The sequence below is a fragment of the Gracilinanus agilis genome, chromosome 4, assembly GCF_016433145.1.
Source record: "Gracilinanus agilis isolate LMUSP501 chromosome 4, AgileGrace, whole genome shotgun sequence".
Lineage (NCBI taxonomy): Eukaryota > Metazoa > Chordata > Mammalia > Didelphimorphia > Didelphidae > Gracilinanus > Gracilinanus agilis.
Genome location: NC_058133.1, coordinates 169487703 through 169499077, shown reverse-complemented (window position 1 = coordinate 169499077; position 11375 = coordinate 169487703). Strand labels below are relative to the sequence as shown.

At 50.0% G+C, this 11375-nt stretch overlaps 1 protein-coding gene across 1 annotated transcript in view; it reads right to left on the bottom strand.

The window, feature by feature from the left end:
• Window positions 1-1075: 1075 nt before the first annotated feature.
• CRTC2 (CREB regulated transcription coactivator 2) overlaps window positions 1076-11375 on the bottom strand; it is a 15388-nt gene continuing 5088 nt past the window's right edge. The window contains exons 2-16 of the mRNA XM_044675051.1: window positions 11306-11371; window positions 8334-8435; window positions 8079-8192; window positions 7594-7655; window positions 6956-7024; window positions 6647-6750; window positions 6490-6519; window positions 5066-5145; window positions 4704-4750; window positions 4348-4592; window positions 3511-3908; window positions 2610-2861; window positions 2334-2414; window positions 1941-2136; window positions 1076-1761 (exon numbers count right to left, since the gene is read on the bottom strand). Coding sequence (XP_044530986.1) covers window positions 1541-1761; window positions 1941-2136; window positions 2334-2414; window positions 2610-2861; window positions 3511-3908; window positions 4348-4592; window positions 4704-4750; window positions 5066-5145; window positions 6490-6519; window positions 6647-6750; window positions 6956-7024; window positions 7594-7655; window positions 8079-8192; window positions 8334-8435; window positions 11306-11371 — 2067 coding nt within the window. The 3' untranslated portion in view covers window positions 1076-1540. The remainder of the gene's footprint in view (window positions 1762-1940; window positions 2137-2333; window positions 2415-2609; window positions 2862-3510; window positions 3909-4347; window positions 4593-4703; window positions 4751-5065; window positions 5146-6489; window positions 6520-6646; window positions 6751-6955; window positions 7025-7593; window positions 7656-8078; window positions 8193-8333; window positions 8436-11305; window positions 11372-11375) is intronic.

The window sequence follows — 11375 nt, the reverse complement described above, 5'->3', positions numbered from 1 at the left end:
CTCACTGCTCCCTCCCTCCTGTGGCTGACTGCCCCCCCCCCCCCACCGCGCCAGCGCCCCCCGGGACGCGTTGACCCCGAAGGCGCCTTCCGCCCCCGGCCGAGCCGCCCCAAGCCCGACCCCTGGCGGCTGGGAGGGCCCTCTGCAAGAGCACGTCCTCCCCAACCCCCGCTCCAGGGAACCGAAGAGAACCTCGAAGCCTAGATTGGAGGATCTAGCGGCGCCAGTTCCACCCCCATTCTCGGTTCAGGGGTGCACACCCGTCCTTGCTATTCCCAATGAGCAGCCCGCAGTTCTCAGTTCCCTTTTCTTGAGGGGACAAAAGCTTTGGAAAAAGGAAGAGGAGGGGTAACCTGAGATTGTAGGGAACACACAATTATCTCCCCCAAGTTTGCAGAGTGGGAATAGCAGTTATAGTTGTATCTGTTGAAGACAGGGCTGAGGAATAGCCAAGAGGGTCAGGAAGATCCAGGAGAGAAAAGGGTTGGCCGGTCACATTAGCTTGGCAAGGAGACCCAGCTCCTCCAGATGCTCCACACTTCCCTCCCATCAAGTTAGGATTACTATCCTCTCCCCTTCCCTTAGAGATGCTGCCCCATGCCTGGGGGGGGAAGTGTAGGCATGAGGTTGAATTTTGTTTCACAACCAACACCTCGGGCAGGATGTAATCACAAAGCAGCCACTAGTCTGAGCTATGGGGCAGAGATCCATCCCCCAAACTTACCTGCATGCTATACCAAACCCCTCTTTTGATCTTGTCTCTCCACAAGCCTCAGCTGAAACCAACTGACCAAGAGGTTTGAAAGGACAGCTGGCTGGAAACTCCAGGCTTTTGAGCTCAGCTACACCAAGCCCCAAGGCTGGGGAGTCAGGAAATAGAGTCCCCCCACCACCTCCTTTTTCACCCTCAGGGTCCTGAACACAGGGCAGGTGGACACATGCTCTGGCATCCTATATCCAGCCAAGGTCCTCATGCCCAACACAAACATCAATGACTAAGTAGAAAAGAATGTCCACCTAACCCCCTGCCCTGCCACCCACTCCCCAACCCTAAACAGCAATTATACACCATGGCTTTGATGTGATTTTTTTAATTAACATATAATATATTTTAAAAAAAATAATATCCACTCTGGCTCTCTCCTGCAAGGGGGGAAGGAGAAGTTGCAGGAAGGGGCAGGAACTGCGACCCCATCCCAACCACCTGGGCATGCCCTGCTACCCAGTACCTCCTCCACCCCCTGACATCCAACAGGCTCTGACCTCCAGACAGACGGTTCAAAGTTACAAGTGCTTCAGGCCCTCCCTAGTGCTCTTCCATGTCTGCCCCCAATGCCATGCACAGTAGCAGGCACCCCTTCCTTTTAATACAATCCTGTGATCCCTTGGTCTCTTCATGTTGAGGAAAAAGGCCGGGATGGGGGTGGGGGTGGGGGCAGAGAGTGGAGTCTCTACTGGCCGGAGGGAGGGAAGAAAAGGGTAGTGGGAAGGAAAATGGGAGAAAAGTGGGGTGCTGCCACTGTGCCCAGTTCTATATCCCTCACTGTAGTCGGTCACTTCGGAATGAGTCCTCAACAGCTGGGTCAGTCAGCAGAGCATAGGGGTCACTCAACATATTCAGCCCATCCAGGGTCAGCGGTTCCATTCGAAGATCATCTTCCAACCCTAGCCCCAATCCCAATCCAGCTGTTGCCACCTCAAAGCCAGGTACTCCTGCCAGAGCTGCTGCAATCTCCTTGGAGAAGCCAGGGGGGGAATCTCCTGAGCAGGCAGAGAGTGAAGGTCAGGACTACTTGTGAGGAGGGTAGGGACTAGAGGGAGACACTCCCATACCCCCCAACTATGACTTCTCCAAGTCCCTTTCATACCCATTGCAACCCCATTCTTCAAAAGCCACATGTACCACCCGCATCTTTTGCTTGCCCCTGTGATCCTCCCACCTGTAAGGATAATGTTGGGCACTGGGCCATGGCGGGCACAGTGTGTCAGGTTCTGGCGGTTGAGGGTATGGGAGTCTTGGGGGCCACTTCCCCCACCCCTTGGCTCATCATTCCCCGAGAAGCCCGGCCCCTCAGAGAAGCTGGGAGGGTCCAGCGTCAGGCTGCCTGATGGACTCTCCATGCTGAATTGCTCTAGCTGGGGGGATAAATGGACAGACACTTAACAACAAATTATCAGAAAGGGGCTGCTTCTCCCTCCCCACTCCCTAAACTGGTACATCTTTACTCAATAATTCCCACTGTCCATGGAGTAAAGAAAAAGACAGAAGACACAGCAAGCAAGCAGAATGAGGGCAGTGGGCAAGGGACCAGAAAAGGACCCAGGCACCATACCTGCTGAGACAGAGAATGTGCGTGCCAAGAAGAAAACTGGTCAAAGCAGGAGTCGTCAAAGAGTGAGCTGAGCAGAGATAGCTGGGGGAAATGGACAGAAGAAGCAGGTAATCAGCATAGGGGAGACAGAGGGGAAGAGGTGTACAATGCTAACATTGCCCACCCACCCAGAAATTCTTGGAATGGTCCTTCCTTATTTTGAGTAGTAACGGGTTTATACCTTCTCTCACCCAACTGACATCCTCCCCTTAAACCTGGAAGGATCAGGGTACTCACATTCCCCAGGCTGAAATCTCCTGTGGGTGAAGCATATGGTTGTTGCCCACTGGAGCCAGGTGGGTATGGTACCCCATAATGTCTTTGTCCACCAGGGGGCTGAACTGGACAGGACTGGGGAGGTGGTGGTTGTTGCTGCAGCGGCTTTGTGACTGGTGGTTGAGGAGCAGGCAGGAGTAGGCTAGGAGGGCTATAAGGGTATGGGGGCAGTCGCTGGTCAACTGGCAGCTTACTGGTATCCAGGGGGACACCCTAAAGTGAAAGAAGAAGGGAGTTACCTTTCAAGGGGACCCTCCACCCTTATTGGAATAAGGAGTTCAGAGTCCAGAGAGGTCCAAGAGAAGGGTGAATGGGAGAGAATACCTACTGCCCTTCCTCAGTGGGAACAGTGAAAAGGGACTATTACAGAGGAAGGAAGGATTATCTATCCCTTAATCCCCTGCCAGGGCTGAAATGGAACATGGAACACACATACCAGACACACACATCCCCACCCAGGCAATGGGGATGAGGAAGGGAAAGAGAGAAGATAGAAAGGGAGAAGAGTAGGAGAAAGGACTGAAAGGACAAGAGACTCACAACAGGACAGAAAAAAAAAATAAAGGATGACATGAGAGGAAAGAATGACAAGTAGGAAAGGAAGGAGATGCAAAGTGACAGGAATGAAAAGAGGAGCTGCTTGAAAGAAGGAATAGGGGAGACAGATGGGAAATGGGTAGAAACAAGAGTGGATGAGGAAGTAAAACCGAAAGGGAAAAGATACAAGGCAAATCACAGAGAAAAAAGGAGTCCAAGGTGCATGATACAGAGACCAGATGAAAGGGGGGGAAGGATGAAAGGAGGCCTGGGGGGAAGGAAAGGGGCTTACAGAGATGGGAAGGGTGGAGGCAGCCATGCATACCTGAGTGATGGAAGACAAGGTGGGTGACATTGTTGGCGAGAACTGTTTGGGCAGCTGCTGCTGGGGCCGTCTGGCGTCAGCTCCACCCACGGGCAGGCTCAAGGGACTGAGGGGCACACGTCGGTGTCGGGGGGAGGCCCCAGGGGTGGGAGTGGGGTACAGGGGGGCGCCCAGCGCAGGGGATGAGGAAGACGAAGTGGAGGAAAGGGCTGGGGCACTGAGTGATGGGTGGCCCAGGGAGGTAGCAGGCATAGTATGACGGGCAAAGGAGGAGGCAGGCAGCGAGGGATGACTGTGGGAGCCCTGAAGCTGGGGTTGGGGGCTATTTAGGGAAGCCTGGAGGTTGGGATTGCTAAGGGAAGACTGCAGGGATGGGTGGTTGAGAGGTGAATTAAGTCCTGCGGGCACAGACAAAAACCAGAGAGATGCCAACATTACCAAAGGGCACCAAGCCCCTTCTCCCTGCCCCCATACAGAATGGGTGGAGGTGATCAGACAATGGAAGTGAGAATACAATGACCACACTGTGAAAGGGGCAGGCAGGGAGGCAAGCAGGCAGGCACTCTGCCAGCTGTGCCTGCCTAGGAAAGAACCAGGCACTTTCTCCCACTCCTATTAAAAAGGGTAAAGCTCTAAGGAATAGCTCCACCCTAAGTCTCACCAAATCAGGGAGATGGACCTCATGAAGCAGACTTCTATGCCAGTCCAGATGATCAAGGTGCCCAAAGATTGCCCCTCTGGGCTAAATACTCAGGTCTACCCCCCTGACCTATGGGTTGGTAGTGTCCAGAAAGGGGGGAGGGACAGGGAAGGAGGACAAGAGAGCTGACAACTTACCTGGCCCATCACAGCTGATGCCAAGACCTAGGCTCCCACTGATGCCCAGGTGGGTCATGGTGTGGGTCAAGTTGGAGGTGCTGCTGCCCCCACTCAGACTGGGATAGGCTGTCTCTTCTGGATCAAGGGGTGTGGGCAGTGGTGAAGGGAAGTGTAGGTTGGTGAGGTCAGGCAGGGAGCCACCAGTATTCAGGGTGGGTGGCAGGAGGGGCACATTGGCAGGCTGGTCAGGGGATGGGAAGATGCTAACAAAAGGAAGGAAGGCACAAATTGAGGGTGGTCACGGAAGAGCAAGGATCACTATCACCTAACTCTCCTTTCTCCCATCTCCTACCCTTCAGCTCACACCTACTTACTTAATTCCAGGGACTTCACAAGATCGAGGTCGGGCAGAAGAGGAAAGCTAGTGAACACAGAGAAGAGAAAGAGGTAAGTTTCTGTATGGAAAGCCCCTTCGAAGCCCTCTAAGCAACTCTTGCCTTCCCACTCAGTCCAGCTAGTCTTCTATTAGCATAATGCATTAATTGCTTTACTTACAACACCATCATGAGATGATCAGTGGATTAACTCCTTATTAGAAATGGAAACTGAGCTTAAATGACTGGCCTACACAAGTAACAAGGTAGCAACTATCTTCGCCAAGCCATGGATTTGATTCTATAATCCAGCAGCCCCAAAGAAGGGAAAGAAGGCACCAGATGTTATCTCCCACACCCACCTTCTTAGGATCCCAGGGCTTCAACAAGTGCTTGTCATCCAACAAGTTCTCCTCAACAGCAGGAACTTGAAAGACAAAGACTGATGGGAAGTGAGAAAGAAAGAAGAAAAGTCATGGAATCAAGAGGCTTGGGCAATGAGCTCAGGTAGGCAGGTACCCACTTGACCCACATCTTACATTCTCCCTCTCTCAACTTAGCATTTTGTTATGCTATACCCAGCTGTGGAAAGAACAAAGCATCAATATGCTCTTGGCGGATCTGTCAATTAGCCCTTTTAGGGTTTTTTTGATATATGTTGTGTTGTGTGCATGTTTGTGTGTTTTAAATCCTTTCCTTCTGTCTTTGAATTAATTTTAAGTATCAGTTCCAAGGCAGAAGAGCAGTAAGGGCCAGGCAATAGGAGTTAAGTGACTAGCCCAGGGTCACACAGCTAGTTGGGTGTGTGAGGCCAGATTTGAACCCAGCACCTCCCCTCTCCAGGACTGGCTCTCTATCCGCCGAGCCACCTAGATGCCCCCAGCCCTTCTATTTTGGAAGGTGATTTTGAATGGTGCTACAAAAAATGACTTAAATGTCCATAACCTTTGAACCAGAGGTCCTACTGTGATCCAAAGAGGTCAAATAGAGAAAGGTCTCCCACAGAACAGGATATTCCACAGCAGCATTCTGCGGTAGCAAAGAACTAGGGGGGAAAAAAGTAGGTGCCCATCAACTGGGGAATGGTCAAATCATGGAACATGAATGGAATGGAATACTGTTGAGTCATACAAAAAAAATTTTTTTTTTTCCTCCAGGGAGCAAGGTGGCTTAGAGAGTCAGACCTGGGAGACAGGAGGTCCTGGATTCAAACCTGGATTCAGACACTTCCTAGCTGTATGATCCTGGACAAGTCACTTAATCCCAACTGCCTAGTCCTTACCACTCTTTTGCCTTGGAACCAATACTTAGTATCGATTCTAAGACAGAAGGCAAGGTTTTTAAATTTTTTTTTAATTACTGCTATGATCTACTTAAGCATGAGAAGATTTATATGAACTGATGTATGAAGTAAGCAGAACCAGGAAAACAATCTATAAAATTTACTAACTACAACAATGTAAATGGAGAAAACCAAAAAATTGAAACTGAAGCACTGTGTAATGACAATAATCAAGCCCAACTCTGGAGAAAAGTTGAGAAAATGAACTCTGAAAAGGTGAAGGATGTGGAATACTGCATTCACAATCAGACAATTGATGTATTGGTGAATTCTGTTTAATTTTTTTCTTTCTTAATCTTTGTTACAAAGAATGGCTTGAAGAGATAGAAAAGGGGAAGGGATATCCTTGGAAATGAGGGTGATGTAAAAATAAATGATACTGATAAGGTAAGACTAAAATAAAATAGTAAAATGCCCAGGAGTATGTGTTATAAACATATATACCTTTTGAATCTGCTTCTCCATCTAGGTAACCTGTAAGAGAAGAGAATATTGTTGGCCAGAACACTAAATGCTAAGCCTTTTCCATCTATTCTCCCATCCCTCAATTCAATGTATCCCCACTCTCTGGCTTCCCCTGCTCTAAGACACTGGCACTTACCACCCCGGCGGTTGGGCATGGCAGTGGGTGGTGTGGGGCCTGGGTATGTGTCCTGGGGATTGGGGTTCATCACACTTGTGTGGAGGGCAGAGTCTGAGCTTGTCCTGTGGGAAGCAGGGTAAAGCTGGCATGGTTCCCATGGTGACAGGACCCCTCCAGCTAGCCAAGAGAAAGGGCAGAACTAGGCCAGGGAACCACAGGGATCTGAGGCTCTCAGTTCAGAAAGGAAGACCTCGGGACAAAGGGAGAAAAGTAGGATTGAAGGAGACAGAGCCTCAAAAAGGAGATTGGAGAAAAAGGGGACATCACCTGTTGAGTGCAGATGGAAGTCGGAACAGCTGCCCCTTCTCAGCAGGGAAGTTACCCCAGGGCATTGTTCTGAGAGGGAGAAACAAGAGTCAGGAGGGCAAAGAAAAGGGGTTGTAGGAGGCAGCTAGGATGGAGTAGGAGTACATAAAACACTGAAGAACATATATGCTCTGACTTTCTGACCCTTCAAAGCGCCCAAAGCTCCCAAGATAACCTGAGAGTCATCCTTTGTACCAGGCTAAACTGGGGGATAACCTGGAGTCCAACAACCTCAGTCACTAGGGGTTGGGGGGTACACCAGTCAGGAATCCAGCTTATGCCAGAGCACTATGCTTGGCACACAGCTTTGGCAGGAAGTACACTCACTCCCCCAAGCACACACCCAGCATGGCCCATGCTCCCATTGGTGCTACCAGAGCAGGAGGGGTAGCCTCAGCTACTCTTGTGTCAACAAGGTTGAGACTGGACTCTGATCCCGCCCACTCCACCTAGCTCCCACCTCCATGATAAACCCCTCTTTAAAACCAGGAAGATTTTATCTAGCACATGCTGGATATTGGGCCTCCCCTCAGTCTGTGCCCCTTTCAGACCCAGGTGTGGAAGTGTACACTATGCTCAGCTCCACTCTGGACATTTACCTTCTCCAGCTGGATTCCGGAGGAGGAGATAAGTAGGCTGGACTATAAGGAGAGCTGTCAATGTAAGCAACACCACATTAAGGAAAAAATGAGGGGTATATACTACTCTCTTCTCAACAAAAGACAACAGAGTCCAAATGCAGCAGAGCAGAAAGGGATGGATAGACCTTCAAAAGGACTGACAAGAAGAAAAGATGAATACACCTAAGGGGTGGGAGGAGATCACTTTCTTCTATGAAGACCTTTCAGCCTGAGAATCTAAATGAGCTGATGAAGGAACTAAATGACTTCCAGCATGAGGCAGAACAAACATAGATGCTCGGTTGCTGGTAGTAGGAAAGACAGATAGACATGAGGAAGGACTACCCAAAAGAGCTGGAAAGAAGAGGAGGGGACAAAAGCAAATTGGCATCATGCTTTTTTTCTAACTCCTCAAGTCCAACTTATGGTCACCCCCAGCCCTCTGCCCATTCTCCAAAGGATATGTGGCGGGCATAACGGCGTAGAGGAGACATCATCCTTCGGGGATCCCGCTGCACGCGCTCCACCAAACCATGGTGCCGTGTATTCCGTGAATCCAGGGATGAATGGAGGGGGTTCTGCCAACATATACATGGTAGTCAGGGAAAGGGGATCTGGAAGGGTGGGAAAAGAAAACCACAGCTCCCTCTCCTTGTTCTGCCCCAGTAATTCCTATCATCTCTCCTCCCCCTTCTTTACCCTACTACCCACTTGCTCACCTGGAACTCTGCCAGGCCACAGCCAATCTGGTTAACATTGGGCAGAGAGCCACCATAATAGGGGCCCCTAGTATGTGCCAATCGAAGTTTCTGTGCCTGTAACTAAAAGAGAGGAAGGAACTGTTAGAAGATACAGAGCCCTGATACCCCAAATAAGCAAGGAGGCCTTCAAAATCCTAGTTCACTTTCCCTGCCTCAAATCTTCCCAATCTAAGTTGTGAGATGGAAGTAGATAAGGAAACTAGCAGAGCAGAGCCTGGAAACAGAACTACAACCCTAACCTCCCTTCCCTAATATACCACTTGGCTATACAGTTGTAGCCCCTTTTCATAGCACCCTAGCCAATGGAATCATTACCTGCCAGAAATAAGGGACGGAGGTAGGAAAGAAGGAGAGAAGGAAGAAAAAAAGGAGGGAAGGAAGGAAAGGAGAGATTAAACATGTATTAAGTGTATACGGTGTACCAGGAATTGTGCTCCACTGCTAAGTCTGCCCCATTTGGCATTACCCCAAGATAAGTCCCAAAGGAATTCTAGGCGCCCCTAGGCTAGTCACATGGGCTCTCTCCCTTCCCCCAAGAGACCCATTAGCCACCTCTGCTCTTCCAACCAGATGAGCCTAAGATTAATTGGCAGAAAGGGAGACAGGCAGGAGTAGATGGAACAAAGATGGTGCTGCCAGCCTCATTCCTTCTTCTCACAAATAAGAGGCCAAAGCTGCAAAGCAAGGCCCCTGCTACCTGTCCATCACTGAGCACACTAGAAACTGCTTACACACATGGGGCTGGGGCAATTCAATTCAATTCAATACTTGTTACAAGCCCACTGCGCTGGGAACATAGTGCCAAACTAGAAGGACTCTCTCTAACCCTGTCCTAATGGCCCCTAGTTTTGGAACACTGCCAAGGAGAGGCCTGGCCTTGGGAAGTGGGGATGGGAAAGGAAGTTTTGCCAGTTGCAGCCAGCCTAGGTCAGAACAATGAGCTCAGCTTGCCCATCTTCTGAAGATGTACTAAAGGATCACAAAAACTAGCATCCCAGCCTAACTTAGAAATCACTTATGCCAACAGAAATATAAAAAGCAAAGCAGCCAATTCTTGTGCCTCACATCTCTTCTCAATAGAATGTGGGGTGCCAACTACTATCACCTACATTTGCTAAAGTTAGCTGACTAGCAGCAAAGTCTTGGGAAGGAAACAGGAGAAAAGAACTCAGAAATTTCCTTCAAATACACAGGCACTGAAAGAGAAGGGCAGCACCAAAACTCCATTCCTCCCCAAGGGCACACATGGGAACCCCACATAGACTTCTCTTGCTCATCCCTCCCTGCTATATATGACTCCAGGTGGTGTTTGCTATCTAAACAGAAGTACTTCAGTCCCTCAGCTGGTACTATCTCCACAACCAGATTTGCCTCAGATGATGAGGGAACAAGCTGACTTCTAAGCCCCTTATCCCCCAGCTTGGATTCTTGGTTATCAGGTCCTGCCCCTACATGCCCACCATTTTCTTCTATGCTTTGGTAAAGGTTCCTACTGGTAGAGAGGTAATTGAAGGTTTTCAAAGATAACCACATGGCAAGTTAAGTTACTATGCTAATGCAACAACCTGTTGGCTCTGAGCTTATTGAGTTTTCACTAACCCATCTTTTCACTACCATGTCTCAAAGGAGTCACAGTTCAGGGGGCAGCACTTGATGCCGTCATCTGGAGACCAGAGCTCCACTACAGATACTAGAAGGGTGTGTAGTCAAGGGTTATAATTTTCAGAGGGGTCTGGATGAAATACACATTCACCTGGTTGGCTTTTCTTTCCTGTCTGGCTCAGCTCCCCAAAGCTAGGGGCACAGAGTCCCCAGAGGCTCAGAGATAGAAAACCACAGACAGAAACACACACACAGAGAGAGGCAGCTAACAGAGAGGGCTTTTATTTTCTCCCTTTCCCTTGTCTCTTTAGCTCACTGTCCAATGTTTGGTTAGGTCATGCAATGTCCTCACCTCACATTTCAGAATGTGCCCTAAAGTTAGGGTGACAAATCAACTTGAAACAAAAACCACACTTCAGATTTTCCCCTAAGGAACAAGGAACCCTAAGGGATTCCAATAGGAAGCAGGCTCCCTAGAGGGGTCAGAATTTCTCTGACCATTTAGGGATTGGGATTTCCTAAAGGGCAGAAAAGCCCCATGGCATCTCTTGCCTCATGAGGTGACGATCTCCAAGAAACTTGAAAGTGCTACTGGACACTAATGCCAAACTCCGCCCCGCCCCCTCCCCCCCATCTAAGTTTCAACATGAAGTCCTCAACCTCCTGAGAATTCTCAGCATGGAATACCCAGATGTAGTCCATGAGTAATGGACCTCACCTTCAGGTCGGGGAAACCACAGGAAGTATTTGAAAAAGGAAGCTAAGGGACAGAGGAGGGGACTTCCTGTCCTTTGGAAGCCAACAGTGCTTTGGTCAAACCACCCACCTCAGGACTTCTCCCTGGGAAACTGAAGTGGTCACTTGGGTCAGCCTTAAACAAATGGGCAGGACCACTCATGAAGGTGATGCTCTGTCCAGAAAACTGAGACAAGTTTAGCTGCAGAAAGACTTATCCATGCATGCCCTTTGGCCTACAGTATACCGAAGGATACGGTGTGTCCGTTCTTCCCCCAGCTCCCCAGATACCCAGAGTTGACTGAGGGGCACGAGTTGGGCAACTAAAACCGACGGCAACTTTCCATTTGGGAGGGTCCCACTCCCTAGTACCCACCTTGTCCGTTCCCATTGTGCCCACCCCATGCCCGCAGATGGTCTTTTGGAGATTTCCCCCTCCCCCACCCCAGAGATGCCCAGTTCGATGGCCCGATCCTTTGCTCTCAACTCATCCCCAGATCTCCCTCTCCGCATTTCTTCCCCCTCCCCCCACCCCACCCCCCTACTTGGCCTGGGCTTCAGCCGGCTTGGCCTCCCTCACGGCGGCCCCTCACCCGGGTGGAGCCGATGTCCATCATCACCTCCTCGAAGGCCGCCGTCTCCTCGGCCTGACGCTGCTTCTGG